A 17,500-nucleotide genomic window follows, 5' to 3' on the forward strand; every position below is an offset into this window, starting at 1 on the left:
CCAGATGGTGTATTCTCTTTGCTTCGCTTCTGCAACTTGATGTAACCTGGCATTTTGGCCAGATAATTGTGCCATACTTGTATTTAGGTTCTGTCAATTTGAAATACACCATTAAATCCTGGTTGCTTGGTATCAAGTGAAGATGCCGTTAGAGCATGTACAGTATACATTGTACGAGTGATTATTTCTGAGGTATGATGTTGCAAGAAACTAAAATGTGTATTAATTTAAATTATCCAATAAGTGCTGCAGCCTCTTATCAAATGTCCTGACTTACTTGGGCCAAAACTAAAGACAGAAGTACATGTAACTGTTCACTTTTACTTGAGGAGAAGGGTCGGGAGTGGGGAAACACTACTAATTTTTATAACCTGGTCATACATGTAACTGAGCGTGCACCACATTGGTACACATTTCTGAACAAACCACAAGTTTGTATGGCATGTAACAAAAATCAGCATTGTTTAAAGAGCCAAATAATATTGTTATTCTTTCAATTGCACCGTGACTTTTCCAGTGATTTATGACTGCATAAGAAAACAACACTATAAACAATGCTAAAACAATCCTTTCCCCAACTGAGACCCAACTGTACAATAGTGTTCAATGAAAATTTATCCTGAGTAAAGCCCTTAACACCAAAATATTCTTTTCGTGAAAATGAATCTTTGCACCTGTTCAAACGCATTGAAGCCTTTTTTCCCTTTTTCTAACAAATCCTTCCTTTTTATAGGCTTCAAACTTGCGAAAAACCAAGCATCTTACGTTGACATGGCCGAGTCAGAAGGGGAGACAGTCTATTCCTGAGGTGACGTCACAAATTGATTTACATTGCATTAACTCTTTGTAAACATGCATGCAAATTAGATTGTGATGTCAAGTCAGGAATAGACCCAATCCCCTTCTGACTCGGTCGTGAACAAAAATGCTTTGTTTTTTGCAAGTTTTGAAGCCTATAAAAAGACAGGATTTGTTAGGAAAAGGTAAAAGTGGCTGCAATGCATTTCGAATAGGTGCAATGATTCATTTTAGTGAAAAAGTATTTTGGGGTTAGGGGCACTTTAACCAGTTGCAGATGCATAGAAAAACAATAGCCACCACTGAGTGCACTAACTTTTACTTGAGCATTCATTGTGTCTAACTCTTTCAACTTCTCTGAGAGGACTCTTTCCATGTTGTTCTGTAATGTTTGCAGTCTTCTCAAATTCCCTTTTGAGTCCTGTACACTGGCCAAGACATTCCCATGGGTATCACCTAAAAAAATGATCCAACATCAGCCATGATATCATTGTCATTTACATTTGACATCAGTTAAAGAACCCACACACCGTTTGCAAAAAGAAGGAAACACTGTTCCTAGTTTTGAGTTAAGATGCTGATCATTGCAGTTATTAATAATGTTGTAAAGTTGAGCAGTAACAAAAGGAAAGTCTGAAAAATATTCTGGCATGAACAGAATTTAAACCCTGATCTCAGTGCTCTACCAGTTGAGCTATCAAGCCACCTGGGAGCTGGTCATGATGTGAGTTCATATTGAGACTGTACAGGATATGTGACCTCACACAGGAAAACGTACACTAACGTTTTAACGTTTAACGGCCGAAAGCATTAGTTAGCCGTTAGCCATCATCAGTCAGCCGTTAGTAATCCGTTAGTCAACGTTAGACAGTTTCACCAAACCGTTAGTAGTATGGATAAAGCGTTAGTGGTTACCTTGTAACTGTTACAAAAATTTAGCATTTGTTAATTCATTTAGCCGTTAGAAGGACCGTAACTGTTACAGTGCTTTTGGATCGGAGCACTCAAATACCACTCGTAGTAAGTTAATACTTGTGTCATGTGATGCTATCTCTTAATTGCGTATAATATTATTCTTTGTCCAGTAACATCAGAAAGAAAACTTGGTTCTAGCCAGCATTATCTTCATAAAAGACAAGTGTGAGAATAAACTGAATAAAAGCCAAACACTTGCCGCGATTTCTTCCGCCACCCCGGCCCCAGATTGTATTTTCTTTACGAAGCATTGAGATGATTATGAATGTATTCTACGAACTGCTACCCTAAAAAGTTACATAAAATTATCTTTGAGGAATAACTGACAAAAATAGATCAATCCTGGCAACAAAAGGTGGAGGGCAAAGTTACAAGTCATGTAAACGCTTTAAATAGAAAGAGCGATCGAGTTAATAAGTGCGATAGTGATCTCGCTGCGTGGCTATCGCCTGAATACAAAAATAAATTTTTATCAATCGCAGAGCAGAGCTTGAGTAAAGAAGTCGCTCGTAAAATCATTTGCTGTTTCAGTGTCACAATAATGCTTTCATTGCACCCACTGATTTATTATGAAAAACCAACAAAAGGGATCGCCAACACAGTATGCAAATAAAATGGTCTCAAGTCCCAGTCCTTTTGTCAAACAAAACATTTCCATGACAACATAACATTGCGAAATATGTTGGAAGTGCAGAGTTTAGTTTTAATTCACAACGTGATGGCCGAGATTGAACACGAAGCAGAAGATTTTGAGGAAGTAGGGGAAAAAGTGAAGAAATTTCTGCGAGATAGCTGTGGTTGTACTCTTGGTCCAAAGAACGGTCCATGTTCCATACAGTTTACCGAAGAAACAGTATTGTTTAATTTAAACAACTGCCTTGAATTGTCGAGTGCAGAGCTTGATCTTGTGATTTTAACCTGTATCCAGACATTCACCCGAGCTGAGTTCATTGGATGCAAAAAGGAGTCCTCGTTGCTCATTTTATTAACGGTCGAAACCAATTTGCAAGGACATGTTTTTGTGCTTTTATGGCGTCAGCTACTCTCGATTTGTCGACTTAAAGAGCATTACGAAAAATACGGGTATCTCCCTATGGCAAAACACAAGGCGACTCCCAACTGTAGTGAATAAATGTTTTTGGATTTTATGCATTCTAGTTATTTCGTCAAACCCTGTGAAGGCCTTAAATTCTGCGTGGCTTACTTCATGAAAACAAGCAGTGCGCTCAGAGGTATTCAAGAGCTTTTGACGGGTATAACTACTTTCCGGTTACCATTAATTCCCATATATCATCTCCTATGAAAACTAAGAAAAATATCTAATTCATTACGATTATCTAAAACAAAGTAAACCCCAGTGGCTTCCACGAAATCTGGGACTTGAATATTATCGAGCTGGTCATTTCCAGCAAGTCTTTTCCTTCAGGATCGGTGTCATCATTCGTGCCTTGGCTGTCACCGTCTTCATCGCCACTTTTAAAGCCATCTGAATCAAAATTGCTATCACTAGTATCCCCTCTTCTTACGGGAAAACCATAAAAGCTCCCTTTATCCTCCAAATCGTAAAAAAAGTAGCGATATCGCCATCATTTGATGCGTTACCTCACACATCAGCCGGACGTTCGTCAGACCTCATTTGTTGAGTCTCTTATCTTCTCTTATCAGCTGTCAAAATATGCTCAAAACAAGATGACAAATGATTGGTCAATTATCCTCCTAAATCTCCATAACAACAAAAAATACAGATTCACTAAGGGGGAGTGAGTGCAGGCCTAAGATCAAGCCGCCATGATTGTTTGTTGCTGGTTACGATAATTAAGGGGTCGTCGCGCGCGGCCGGTTACGGCCGGTTTGTATGTCGATGGGTTAAAAATCTGCAGCACTTAATTATTTATTGTTCGCCGGTTAGGCTTACGCTTCAACTTTAGTTTAGTTTTTCGGATAAATGACTTCCTCCAACAGTTAAAAGCTTTCAGGTATTCTATTCACTAACCGTCTAACGCCTCTAGCCATTCACTAGCTGACCATTTTAACGCTTTAAGCTGCTTCTGAAGCGCTTGTTAGTCGAAGTAACCGTTAGACGCTTGCAGCAATGCGTTAGCATGACTTTGCAAACCGTTAGCGGTGCCTGTAAAAGCGTTAGCATACCGTTAGGTACCGTTAGCTTCCATTACCCGTCCGTTAGTTAGCCGTTAGTTTTGTCCGTTTAACGTTAAACCGTTAATGTACGTTTTCCCGTGTGAGGTCACATATACCTTTGATGAAACTTAATATATGAAAGTCATATACATGTATATTTGAACTGCAGAGAGAATCAAGTTAAGATGCTGATCTGTACTTGAGCATTAACAGTGACAAGGGTGAAACTGAGCTGTGTGTTAGAGAAAGGGAGCCGTCTCATGATTATGGTCTAGGGGCATACATGTACATTTCTCTCCCTCACTGTTCCTCCCTGGGGAACAGGTATCTGAAAGCAGTGAAGGACCAACCGCATCCCAAAAATAAAAAAAAAGATGATGATGATGATGATATGATGATAATAATGAACTCTGTTTACATGTAAGTGTCAAGTGTGTTTAGTACTGAGGTACTAATTAGGGATACAGAAATCAAATCAATTTAACACATATCTATTCAAAGGTTGGTTTTTGAGGAGAGGGGAAACCTGGAGTTCCCTGGAGAAAAACCTCCCGAAGCTGAGTAGAGAACCAACAACTCAACCCACATATGACGCCAAGTCTAAGAATCAAACCCATCTTTGGGGTGTCAATGGGTTAAATAATAATTGACACCCCACCCCACATGCCCAATGCTGCTTATCATTGTCACATGGTGCCAATCGTCTGTATTACACTCCCTGGGTGGGGAACCCAAAGGAACAGACACCACCTGTAAGATGCTGGGAAAAAGAAAAATGAGGAGATAAACAATATAAAGCATAATAATTGTATTAAATTATTCCATACCTAATATATTTGTATCACTTTGGTGAATTTCTTGAGCAAGCCTTTCACTCTCTTTCTTCGTAACAACGATTCTTTGTTGGGACTCCTGCCAAAAATAAAAACTTTTTCAGTACACAGACTTAAGAAGTTTGGAGGGCACAAGAGAAGCACAAGAACAATCTTATTTTTATTATTGATTTTTGCAGCTTCTGCTAGCTCAATAATACACAGGTCAATGGTTTGGTTAACTTCTTTGGTTAAATTCAGTATCTCAAGCAGCCAAAGAGATGAAAAACTACATGCAACAGTATCCCAGTAGATATATTTTTTCTGTTAATTAAGTCACAAGGACTTGGAAAAAAACGCCTTGGAAAAAAACGCCTTGAAAACTTTCTGCAGTGGTGCAAATAAAATTTAATGTATTCACATTCAGTGGAATTAAACTGTAAGTGGCAGCATGAGTCGTGAATATCGATGGGGAATCTCTTACCTGCCAAGTTCACTTGGAACCATATTAGGAGACTACACTGTATCTGCACCCACTCCGTAATGTCAAGACCTCTGACCAACATTCTCCCAGCACAGCCCACATGCCTGATTACTAAGTATTACATACCACTTATTAATCGAAAGTGAGGTCATTACAGGGAAATCTCAGACCGAGGCCTTCATGTGTATGTATACTTCAAGGCTGAGGTCTGAGATTTCCTGGTAATGACCAAACAAACGAGGTTAATACGTTATTTATTATATGGCCTTTTTTTGCTCAGTTTTGGCCTGTTCAAGAAAATCTTGCCCGCTCAGCAGCCAATCAGAGCGTGCGTACTATTGTAGCCATATCATAAAAGAATATAATATGTGCATTTTCTGCAGCGTGAAAGAGGACCATCTCAGTCTCGTATCCTTAAAACTCACCTTGATGTCACACTGCACTCTACTAATTTCTGCATATCTCATTTCTTTGCTCTGATTTATATGGGCTAGCGAAGTTTGACACTGCACACATGTCTGTCTTTCTTTATCTAAGGTCTCTTGGACTTCATTTTTCACTTGAGTCTAAAAAGGACAATAAGGAAACAAGTTACTGAAACAAGAACTAACAGTTAATTCCAGCTTTGGCAGATTACCACAGCCATTTTTTTGTACAGTGTATCGTAGCCTGGCCAGGTTTTCGTTAAAAAGTATCTTAATCAGAGTTCAAACAACTGCCTTGGTTGAACAGAAGGTGGGTGTCAGGGTATTTAAGAAGCTTTTGAAATGGCATGAAAACATTTTAGATACAACACAAGATGCAAAGTGGGCAAAATTAATATGGTCCACAACTCATAGTTTGAGTCATTTTTGTATAGCAACTCTCTGAGCTCAGACTGCAGGCTCAGGGGGTGTTTCTTAAGAGTCCCAAGACCTCTCCGGCATATTTCAGGGTTACCTAAATGCTTTGTACCTTGAAAACAAAATAATGTTTTGTCATTGTTTATTCCAGGTGGTGTGATATGAACTGAACTTACCACTTTAAGTAATTCCTCTTCAAGTTTCTGAACCCTTGATTTCAAATTATTAACAATGTCTTGTTCCATATTTTTGTGATTTAATAATTCCTCTTTTTTACGCTTTTCCCATTCCAGTTGTCTTTGTCTCTCTGCCTCAATCTGGGCAGCCTGCAAATGAGTTATTGTAAAAGACTTCATTAGCATAAAAATATGCTTCACTTAAAGAAGGAATTCTTTGATGTTTTGGAATGTAAACATTGTTGAGTTCTTGCAGCTTGAAGGTGTGGGCAATACAGTGCAAAATAAAAATAATATTCCATTCGTTAGATGTGTTTGGTAGCACACACACACATGACTACAATGTAGACCGTATCTGCCATTTAGGTATCTTAAGAGGTTTTTGCAGGCCAAAATCACTGGATAACATGATCTTATCTTCATGTATTGTAAACAATGGTTACAGTATGCCAGATTTGTGAGGAGTTTCATTAATTTTGATTTATGACTATCCCATTGGTTCTTGGTGCATAATTGGACAACATCTGTTACAGCATCTATAAGGCCCATGGAGTTGTCAATAAACAACATAAAGTGTTCTTGCCATTCAAACTTAATCCTCTTTCTAATTAAGCAATGAACCACAAGTTTCTATGGTTCATAGGCTGATAAACCACACGGGATGTTGGTAGAACACAAGAAGAATTTGTATATCACAAGCCGCAGGCAATGGATTTACGAATTCTTCGAGTGTTCTTCCAACATTCCAAGTGGTTTATCACGCCTATAAACCATACAAACTTGTGGTCTATTGCTTTTATATAATAATTCAGAAGACGCGCAATTTTTCCATGAGGTTACTGGCACAATAAAACATAGCTGATTGACCTTGGAATCAGAGTGTGCGCATTGATTTGGTTATTATATAACATGTATTATTAAAAACTGGATAATTGCATAATGCAATTTGAGAGTTTTGATTGGCTAAGCCATCATGGGTTATGAGCCATTATACCATGATCTACAAACACGGCAAGCATATGCGTGATTTTTTGGGCCTTTTTATTTTTATTGTAGTCTAGCTTTCTATATTTTGGGGGCGTTTTTAATAAAACAATTATTCCACTCACACTTAATGGATATGAGATGATTACAGCCAACTCCGCCCTACGCGCCTCGTTAGCTATCTATCATCTCATATCCAACGCGCGCTCATGGAATAATTGTTAAATATCCTGTATACATGTACATTGTATAATATCCGGATGTACACATTAAAGTTCTGTCTGGTTTATGAATGAGTGGCAGCTTGCATTAGATGTGCAGGTGTACTTTGCCCCTGGAATTTCAGATAGCAACAGCTGAATAAAATTAATGACAAACATGTTTTATAAGCTTGAACAGAAACATTCACAGCATTTACAATCAATCATAAAGCCTTCATAACAGCCATAATCAACACTTTAAAATCTGAGTGGTGCATGGTCCATTTAATCATCAGGCCGGAATGATGACTTGATCAAAATATGCGAACAAAATATGAGCAGCTAAAAACTTGATTAGAAGAAGAGGCACCACATCCAGAATTAAGGAAGAGTTTAGTTGATTATAAATGTACCAGTCTCTGCTGAATCATTTTCTTCCTCAATGCTTCCTGCTCCCTTTCCATCTCCAGCTGTTGTTGTCGCTGTTTCTCTATCTCTGCTTGTCTTTTCTGTTCAGCTTCTAGTTTGGCCCTTTGTCTTCTTTCTTCTTCAAGAGCCTCTTTCCTTTCCCTCTCATCTCGCTCCTTTTTCATCTTCTCTTGCAATTCCATGCGTCTTCGTTCTAGCTCCAAACGTCCTTTTTCAAAATTGTCTTTCCTTTTGTCTTCAAATGTGACTGTTGATTAAAATACAGCAAAAATGCACTGAAACTATTATTGATGACAAGAGGAAGAGGCAGAGCAAAGTGATTTGGTGTGACAAGTCTAGGAAACAGAAAGTTGACCTACAAATCCTCATGAGCACTAATTTTTGTTTGCAAAAATAGTAGTCTGAACATGCTCCCCAAACATGAATATGTCTTGTCTCCTTATGACCTGAACCCACACCACAACATAATAATTATTATTGTAAAACAGTTGGTGGTTTTGTCATATTTTTCAGGGTTCTTCAGTATTTTGGATATCACCTGAACAGTAATGAGGATATTGAGAATACATACAGCAGGGATCCCAGAAGTGCAATCCCTTTTAATTCATCAACATTATTCTTTCGTGTGTGCGCATTATCAACCTGGATGCTCAAAAAGGTAAGTTTGGCCAATGATTGTCTAGTGAATGGTTAGACTTTCAAGCCTTCTTGGATCAGGACCTTAAAACCCTCAGTCCTGTCTCAAAATCTTTCCTAATAATCTACACTGTGGGACGTTAAAGAACCCACACACTGTTCATGAAAAGTAGGGGGGAGACCCCCCAGTGTCGTGGTCTGTCCTCCTTTCACATACATGGGTGGGTTGGGTGGGTGAGATCAACATGGACTGATAACGACTGCCAGAGGTGCCTTTACATGCTGTAATCCGATCTCACACTAGAAGAAGAATAATTCTTTGTAAACCGCCATGAGACTGATACGTGAGGTATATACATATAAATCCTAAACCATAACTACCGTAGTTATTCGGTTATAAGGTGCACGGTTTTTTCAAGAAAAATCTGTCTTTGGGTGGCAAGTTAGTGCTAAAATTGGGGTGCGTCTTATAGCCAAGTATTTTCGCGCAACAAAATCTTAAGATCACAATTTGAGAAGAACTTGCAGTTTAAATAACACAAGAAAAGGACACTAGTTGTCTATTAAAAAAAGATTAGTGCTTTTAGAGAGCTTTATAACACTAAACGACTTCAAGAGAAAAGCAAACAAATGGAAATTTGCATACGTCCTTAAGAGCACGTGCTCAGTAACGTGATACCCGTCACAACAATACAATCGTTCAAACCTTCAATCGTGGACAAAATTGTTGAGAAAACTCTGCTTTTGGACAAAACTCCGATCACGAGTATGAAAAATAAGCTCTCTTTTTGCCCCCACCCCCCCTGATCAATGTTGCTAGACGAAACAAAGCATGTCGAACCTGGGCTTATCAACATTGGTTGTAGGGGGGAGGGGGATCGCTAATAATGTGCGATATTGAGGACGTAGTGCGCACAATAACCCCTGTTTTTAATATTCTCAACCCTTTTTGTCCAAGATTGTCTGGGGATCATTTTGCCCAAGAACACAAAACGCGTGTATGTGTGAGTTCTGTAAGTACAAAAAAGAAAATATATCAGTCGTAGGCATGTCGTCATGGTATTCGATTGACAATTAGAGTTAATTAACCGTAATAAAGAAAAACAATGTTATGTCATCAATGAGGTTCATTATCAAAACAACTGGAAATGGTACATAATAGTCATGTTGACGACGCTTTAGGAGCGTATATTTTATTACAGGTGCAAGATCATAACGACAAAGCTAAAGATGTTGCTGAGGAAGTAGGAGTTTCATTAGTAACAATCTTTAGGATCAAGAAAGGTATCCAAGGCCTTAAAAGGGAAGTTGTCACGCTGTTCGTTGGTAAAAGCCACAACAAAGGTGTGATCAGATGTGACCCATACGATAAACTATATGGACCCTTCTTTGAAAAATATGTCAGAGTACAGTTCCCTAAACGTTTTGGGAAAGCAAACAAGAATGTGGTATAACAGGAGCAAAATAGTAATAGAGCAAATTACTTCCGGTTGCAAGAAACCCACTTCCTGTTTGTAAACCGTGCGTCTTCGAATACGAATTGTCACGAATTTTAAGTATAACTGCAAGGCATTATATTTATTTCCCCTACTGTTTTCTCAAGGCGTTGCTAATGAGTATAAACCACGCACAAAAGCAATGAGATTTCTACATTTCTTACAAAAAGTGACGCATTTCAACGGTTAACACACCGGCTGGCTAAAAACAGACTGGTCATGAAAAATATTTCAAATCTGTTCAAATCACGTTAACCGACCAAAATTTCTCATTCCTTCGCCGTAAATCTATGTCAGTTAAAAAGCACACAAAAGTAACCGTTGTTAACCGTGCAATTTCCTTATTGCGTGTAATCTTACAGAAATATATCTGCGATAATTTCATATCTGTATATACATATTGATCAGTGTAAACCAAAGTGGGCAAAAACAGCTAGGGCAAGGCCGACTGGTTTTGATATAACTCCTTCATATTGTCCTCGTTATAGGACTCAGTAGGTCTCTTACTTCTTAATCGTACTAATGTATGAATTCCACGATGTAAAAGAACAGCAATTCGCAGTGCAGTAAAGTAAAGTAAACAGAACCCTATCTTATGTAAACAATTCACGTACATGGCTAATAAGGCACTGCTGTAACAATGTTTGTTTCACGCAATATTATTGTATGACAAGTAATCCTCGACAACTTACTGTGTATCAGCTATGAGAAGACGAGTTTTACATACTATAAACATATGAGAGTGTTCACACTCTCATATAGACAGATATTTGATAGTTTATACCAAATACAATCGTGGACAAAATTGTTGAGAAAACTCTGCTTTTGGACAAAACTCCGATCACGAGTATGAAAAATAAGCTCTCTTTTTGCCCCCACCCCCCCTGATCAATGTTGCTAGACGAAACAAAGCATGTCGAACTTGGGCTTATCAACATTGGTTGTAGGGGGGAGGGGGATCGCTAATAATGTGCGATATTGAGGACGTAGTGTGCACAATAACCCCTGTTTTTAATATTCTCAACCCTTTTTGTCCAAGATTGTTGTTTCGAATTCCAAGAAACGTGTTTGTCGCTCGCATGAAAAGTTTCTCCTCTGAACAAACAGTGTGGAGATAAAACATACCTTCTTCGTTCATCCAGGCTTTCTTGTGCACTGAAATTTGCATCCTTGGTGGCGTGTTGATATTCAGCTGTCGCACACCTTTAAATATGACTTTCCGTGGGAGTTTTTACGCTGTTCGCTTTCGCTTGAAGTCTGAACTCTGACTATTTATTAACTCGGAAGGTTCAAATAAATGTGTATGCGTTGTATGTTTATTATTTCAGGTGTGAACTTTTAGCTTTTGTTTTTACGTATATATCATTAAATGCGTGCCTATTTCAGTTTGTTTACGTTAACAAAAGAGTTCGCATAATTATTGTTCTCAAATTCATCACATCCTTTTGACAACTCTCAATTTTTTGGTACGTCTTATAACCCAGTATTTTCGCGTAATTTTCAGTTTGAGAACTTAGCTTGATTAAAGTGCTAAGTTTGGGGTGCGTCTTATAACCGAGTGCGCCTTTTAACCGAATAACTACCGTAACGGTAATCACACTTCTGGGATCCTTCCTGTTTTTGCACATGGGTTTCAATGATAGGTAACTTACAAACTGTAATGCTACCAGATCTTGATTTCCCATCTATGCTTCCACTTCTCTCCCTTTCACTGCCGCTCCTCTCCCGTCCACTTTCAGACCTTTCTCTGCCCTCTTGAGCAAGTGGCATGTTGTTTGCATTGGTTTGTTGTGACTGGTAAGCCAGCGGCAGGAGCTCCCGTGGAACAGTTGGAGGAAGAGCTTGCCCAACTTTTGCTAATTCAACAAAATGCATTGCTAAAGCAAACTCCTCAATATTGAGTTGACCATCTTTGTCTAAATCTGAAAGATTCCTGAAATAAAGAGAGAGAAAATTTGCTTGATATTCTCCAACTGCTGGTATTTTGAAATTCTTCACCACAGATGAGATTTCTGCTGGCCTCAGTTGTGTAAACCAATGACTCCGGGGAGTGAGACTTAAAAGATTTTACACTGTCCAATTTACACTGTCCAACGCCAGACGATTTTACTCTTCAATGGGGGAGGGGGAGGGGAGGGGAGGGGAAGTAGTCAATGGCCTTAGATGGATATCTCTATTCACATGATAAATCAAGCTCCAACAGAACCAACTAAGTCATCAATATTATTGGATGATGATTTATGCAACGCATAGTGCCATCAACGTTCTCGATCACTGGTGCACAGCATGGTAGTTTGTAATGGCAACCAAAATTTGCTGACAGGAAATTCAAACCTTTACCATTCATTTTCAAATTTAGAATTAGCAGTATTCAGTAATCAAGGACCTTTGCCCTTTTAAGCACTGCTGCTTGATAATGGTTTCATCAAGTGTAGACCAAATATCCTCTCTGGATAAGTATAGGAAATCACATGAATGGAAAGCATTTTGTGATTTATGGGCACGAGTGATATTCTGAAAGTTCTCAAAATTGCACGAGCCATAGGCGATTGCAATTTGAGAACTTTCAAAACATCACGAGTGAGCATAAATCACGAAATGCACAAGCAGGTTCATAAGATTTTTTATTTATTATATTCTCAACAAAATTACTCAAACGCACTACTTCGTTCGTGCTTGTATTCTCCCAGTTTTGGGTTTAGTTTTCTTTCAGTCGCCCATGTTTGCCAGACATTCAACCAGGTCTGTGTAGCTTTCAACATGTTTTGTTTTTCGCATTTTCTTTAAGTTGCTCAATGATGTTTTGGTTTGACAAGGCAAACCGATTGTCAGTCATTTTTTTTCACTTTGGTGTTCAAATTTTGTGCTTCCCCGGTGTTTCCATAGCAACTTCCGTATTGCACTCTATAACCTGGATTGCACTCTATAACCTATTTATGCATTCGCCATTGGCCAATCAGAAACAAGATATTTTGTTGAGTATATAATAATCTACAATATTTACTATCATTTAACATTATACTAAATAGCAACTTTCAAGGAGGCACAGTGTGGAATCCTAAATTTTCAAGCATCTTAACCCATTCACCCCTAAACCAGCCTAAACAGGACATACTTAATATTTTGCCCTGTCTGACGCCAGACGATATTACTCGTCAATGGGGAAGCCCCAGGAATCAATGGGTTAAGAAAAAAAGTTCAATGTTAGGAGTGCCTGAAATTGGACTATTTAGCTCCAAAAATGGTACTTGAATTGTACAGTATAGTCCAAACCACTGACTCCACTTTAAGTGTTATGAAGGTGGATATAAATAATAATAATGATAATAAAAAATAATAATAATAATTATTATTATTATTGTTGTTGTCGTTGTTGTTTGTTATTATTATTATTATTATTATTATTATTATTATTATTATTATTACTATTATTGTGCTGCTAGTGTCTGCAATGGAGTGAGCTCCATTTGCAGCGAAAAATGATTAATACCAAAAGAGATACCACCACGCAAAACAAACCTAACTAGAACTGAATGAGCATAAAGAAACTGTCAACACCAAACATCAAGACTCACAACATGGGCATTTTCCAACAAATTCAACCAAGTCCTTTTTTGTTGAGCAAAACAGCTTGACTTCAGGTGCTACTAAACTTACATAATTTTGACAGGTAAGGTAAAAAATTCATACACCCATAATTACATACAGTATTTTGATTTGGTAAATTTCATAACTATTCCAAACTGATTTCACTTAATAAGCACTTTCGGTTGCATTTAAAAGAGGCAGTTGTCAACCTTTTCTTGGCCTACCCAACCTAAAAACATACCATATTTGAGCTAAAATTCCTTGTGGAAGACCAGACTGAATTAACATACTTCTAGCTTGATCACCTATAGACCAACACAAACAGAAGTTGAAGTGTTATGCATTGTTTCTGTACTTAATTACCTGAAGCTCGCAGATACTGTACATGTACAGAAAGGGTACAAAACTTGTGCATGCAAACACTGTAAGTGCATTTCCATTGCATGTGTGTGTGAAACCAATGTGTCTGATTTGTATGCATAAATGTGGTTACTGTCAATTTATTTTTCCAATTTTCCAGTAAGCTTTAGTGCTTTTTTGAGGTAAAGCAATCAGTATGCATAGAAAGTCATTATTTTCTTTGCTTGCGCTTTGGGGGAGCTCAAGCAATAATGTGCTTGCATACAAGTTGTGACCTCTCACATGAAACCGTACACTAACGGTTTTGTGTTAAACAGGCAAACACCAACGGCTAACCAACAGGTAGCTAACAGTTTTTCCAACAGCTTTCTCAACGCTTTCAATGGGTTATAAATTTTTTCCAACAGTTTGTGCTGATTTTCTCCAACCCCTTTTCACAACGCTTTCAACGGGTTGCTGAACGGCTTTATTTTCAACGGTTAAAGGTTTTTAACAGTTCTTCATGATTTCCAACGCTTTTCAACACTTCCAACGAGACACAAGAGACACAAGAGATCTTGTCGTGCGCACTGAGTCGTGCAACCGGACAGCTTCAAAGCGTCTTCGTAGTGGGAGGCAGGAAAAATGATGCGTAACACATGTTTTTGCACTCTCTCGATTCTTTCTGAGAGCTGGACAGAGAGAGAGAGGAATGCCACACAGGGCAACAGTACTCCAGTACCGACATAATTAGTGCTATGTGAACTCGAAGGAGATCATGTAAAGGTGCACCACTTCGCTTTAGCAGACGTAATATATGCAGTCATTTGGAAGCCTTGCCTACCATTTCATTGACAAGAGAATCCCACTTCAGGTTATTACACTGTATTGACCTATAAGTTGTGACAAACGGGTTTCGTGAGCGCTACAACGACTTTTTCCAGTGCTTCCAATGGTTTAGAACACATTACTTTCAACAGCTTTTCTGAAGGCCTTCAATGGGTAAAGGAAAAATCCCAACAACTTTCTCAACGCCTCCAACGCTTTAGCAAATCTTTTCAATGGGTACCCAACGGGTACCCAATGGCTTCAGCCCTTTAACAACAAACTGTTAGTGTACGTTTTTCGTGTGAGAGGTCACAGTTCTTTTCAATAATCTGAAAATTTATAAGAGTGGATTAACGAACTAATATTATGGATAAAGTAATCCATTGACTCATGGGAGTGGGTCTTTATTAATAGATTGTAATATAAAAGGAAAGGAAAGGAAAGGAACTTTATTTAAGTGTCTAACACCAGACGATTTTACTAAAATCATCAATTGGGGCTGGCTCAGGAGTCAATGGGTAAATAAGTTAGTTAGTCGGTTGCCTTATTAGCAGATCTAATAATTTTGCATCAATAAATTATTTATTGATTCAAAATTGCATAGTTTCAATCTCCCATTGCTCTTTGCACTTGCAAAGCTCCTATAAGGTTGCTTTCCACTTGATAAAATTACTTTTTCCACCAAAAGCAAACACATTTTACTGCAGGTTCTGCTCATGTTTCGTTCGTTCAGTTTGCAAAACTAGCAGTCTACTTTTTACCAATAACTGAGCGGTGAATGGCATGAGTCAATTCGTTTTTGACCCGACTCTCTGTCAATGGTCACAACTGCTAATTGTGATAACATTACATGTACTTTTTTAGCCACACATACTGTAACAAGCTTCTTATGAGTGGAAAGATGAATGAATATACTTCAGCTTGACTATACTACATGTAACACCCAAATATAGACTCAAATGTGAAATTCCTACCTGATAAAAATCCTGTCTTTTTAAAATCATTTGCTTTAAACACTTGATTATACTTAAGTCTACTTGTTGGTGTTATAGCTGCATAGGGTCCAGCATTTGAGCCAAAATTTGCAGTCAATGAATTGGCCCGTTGGACACTGGCCAAACCAGGACCAAATGCAGTTTGATTTCCAGGGCCATTAAGTATTGAAGAGTTTGGAGAAACAGTGCTCAAACCACTGGTTATTCCAAGATTGAATGTAGATGATAAAGACGTTGAAGGCATGCTTCCAGTTGACAAAGGTCCAAATGAAGAGCTAAACACTGATGAAGAGGTAGCCATTGCTCTTGTTTGTGGTGGAGACTGATTAATTCCAGACCATGAAATGCCTGAGGATGTGGTCTTGTGAGGCAGTGTCATTATGCCCACCTTGGAAAAGCCATTGGATACTGATGAATTTGACATGGAAGGCTGACCCCAGTCTGAGGCAGGTTTTGCCTTCTGCCCCACAAGAAATGTGCTAGGCATGGAAGTCATTTTCAGACTATTAGGAAGTGTTGTTGGCAGTTCAATTCCTTTCAGTTTACTTTGAATAAGATGTACAGCGATGGTGAATTCTTGCATGGTCATCTTACCATCACGATCAAGATCTGCAAGGTTCCTGCAAGAGAACAAGAAAACAAAGAAAAATATTCAGACACAACCATTTATCTCCAGATATGCATTTCTCAAGGGCTCGAAAATTTCGCCTGAAATCCAGGCCCAAAATGTTTAAGGAATTCTTCAAAAAAGGGGTCTAACTCGATAACCTCGTGGTTCTCTTAGCCTCCATGCACAAACTAGAGACCAGTGTCACCGTTAATTCTTATATATGTATCTTTTTCTTTTTTTATGTTAATATTGTAACTTCAAAACTTTAAGTGCAAAATAAAGTGAAGTTGAAGTTGGGTCCCAGGTTGTAAAAAAGGTGATGCATTTGCTGCCATCTTGCAAGCTCTCCAATACATTAATTTTGCAGTAGTGTTTTAAAGTAGAATTTTGTTACAAATAAGAAAAAAACTAAACTTACCATATCTGTCCTAGAACCATTGGTGGAAGATTGGACTTAAGGAAATATTTCTTAGCTTGTTCTCCTTTGGATTGAATAAAAAGAAAAATGAATTGCCAATAAACAGCTTTTTCACTTTTCAGAATTTAACAATTTAGTGTTTTAACCCATTGACTCCTCAGGCACCTTACATGTAGTATGCACCCAGTTAACAAGCAAAAATAATCATCTGGTGTTAGACAGAGTAAAAATTAATCTGTCAAGTCTCACTCCCAGGGAGCAATGGGTTAACACCACTGAACATTTCACACCATTAAATTGTCCTTATTATATAAATGTACATATTTATTCTATTCAAGAACTTTGAACTTGATAACCATGAAGGAATAACTGATTGTTGTTCAACTTTATCATTGATGGTATATTTTTCCATGTCCCATTGTTTCAGATTATAAAAAATGACTTAATGATGATGGAAGTTCGAAATTACAGGAATTCTGAATAAATAGAACAAAAAAGAAAAACATGACAAAATATCCTTGAAAACAAGCTCAACAACATTATAAGCATAAAAGCAGAGAAATATGATAGTTCACATTTCATATATTAACATTAAGCTGTGCATATTCATTTTCAAAAAAAGATTTCTCCTTCACCCAAATTGCATCTGTGCAGACGCGATTGATGGTATCTTTTAAAATACTCCATTTTAGCAGTCTTACGAAAGTGAAACACTTCAGAATGCCTGTAATAGAATATTTTAGAAACCCTC

The 17,500-nt window shown here is 38.0% G+C and overlaps 1 protein-coding gene across 1 annotated transcript in view; it reads right to left on the reverse strand.

Moving 5' to 3' along the window:
- The window catches only part of LOC138052580 (intersectin-1-like), an 82,688-nt gene that overhangs the window by 64,140 nt on the left and 1,048 nt on the right, over positions 1-17,500 (reverse strand). Inside the window, exons 3-12 of the mRNA XM_068899116.1 lie at positions 16,750-16,813; positions 15,701-16,341; positions 13,801-13,864; positions 11,624-11,904; positions 7,824-8,086; positions 6,227-6,376; positions 5,634-5,774; positions 4,740-4,824; positions 1,115-1,254; positions 1-90 (exon numbers count right to left, since the gene is read on the reverse strand). The exon at positions 1-90 is cut by the window's left edge and continues 103 nt beyond it. Of these exons, the coding sequence (XP_068755217.1) occupies positions 1-90; positions 1,115-1,254; positions 4,740-4,824; positions 5,634-5,774; positions 6,227-6,376; positions 7,824-8,086; positions 11,624-11,904; positions 13,801-13,864; positions 15,701-16,341; positions 16,750-16,813 (1,919 nt within the window). The remainder of the gene's footprint in view (positions 91-1,114; positions 1,255-4,739; positions 4,825-5,633; positions 5,775-6,226; positions 6,377-7,823; positions 8,087-11,623; positions 11,905-13,800; positions 13,865-15,700; positions 16,342-16,749; positions 16,814-17,500) is intronic.

The sequence above is a fragment of the Montipora capricornis genome, chromosome 6, assembly GCF_036669925.1.
Source record: "Montipora capricornis isolate CH-2021 chromosome 6, ASM3666992v2, whole genome shotgun sequence".
NCBI lineage: Eukaryota > Metazoa > Cnidaria > Anthozoa > Scleractinia > Acroporidae > Montipora > Montipora capricornis.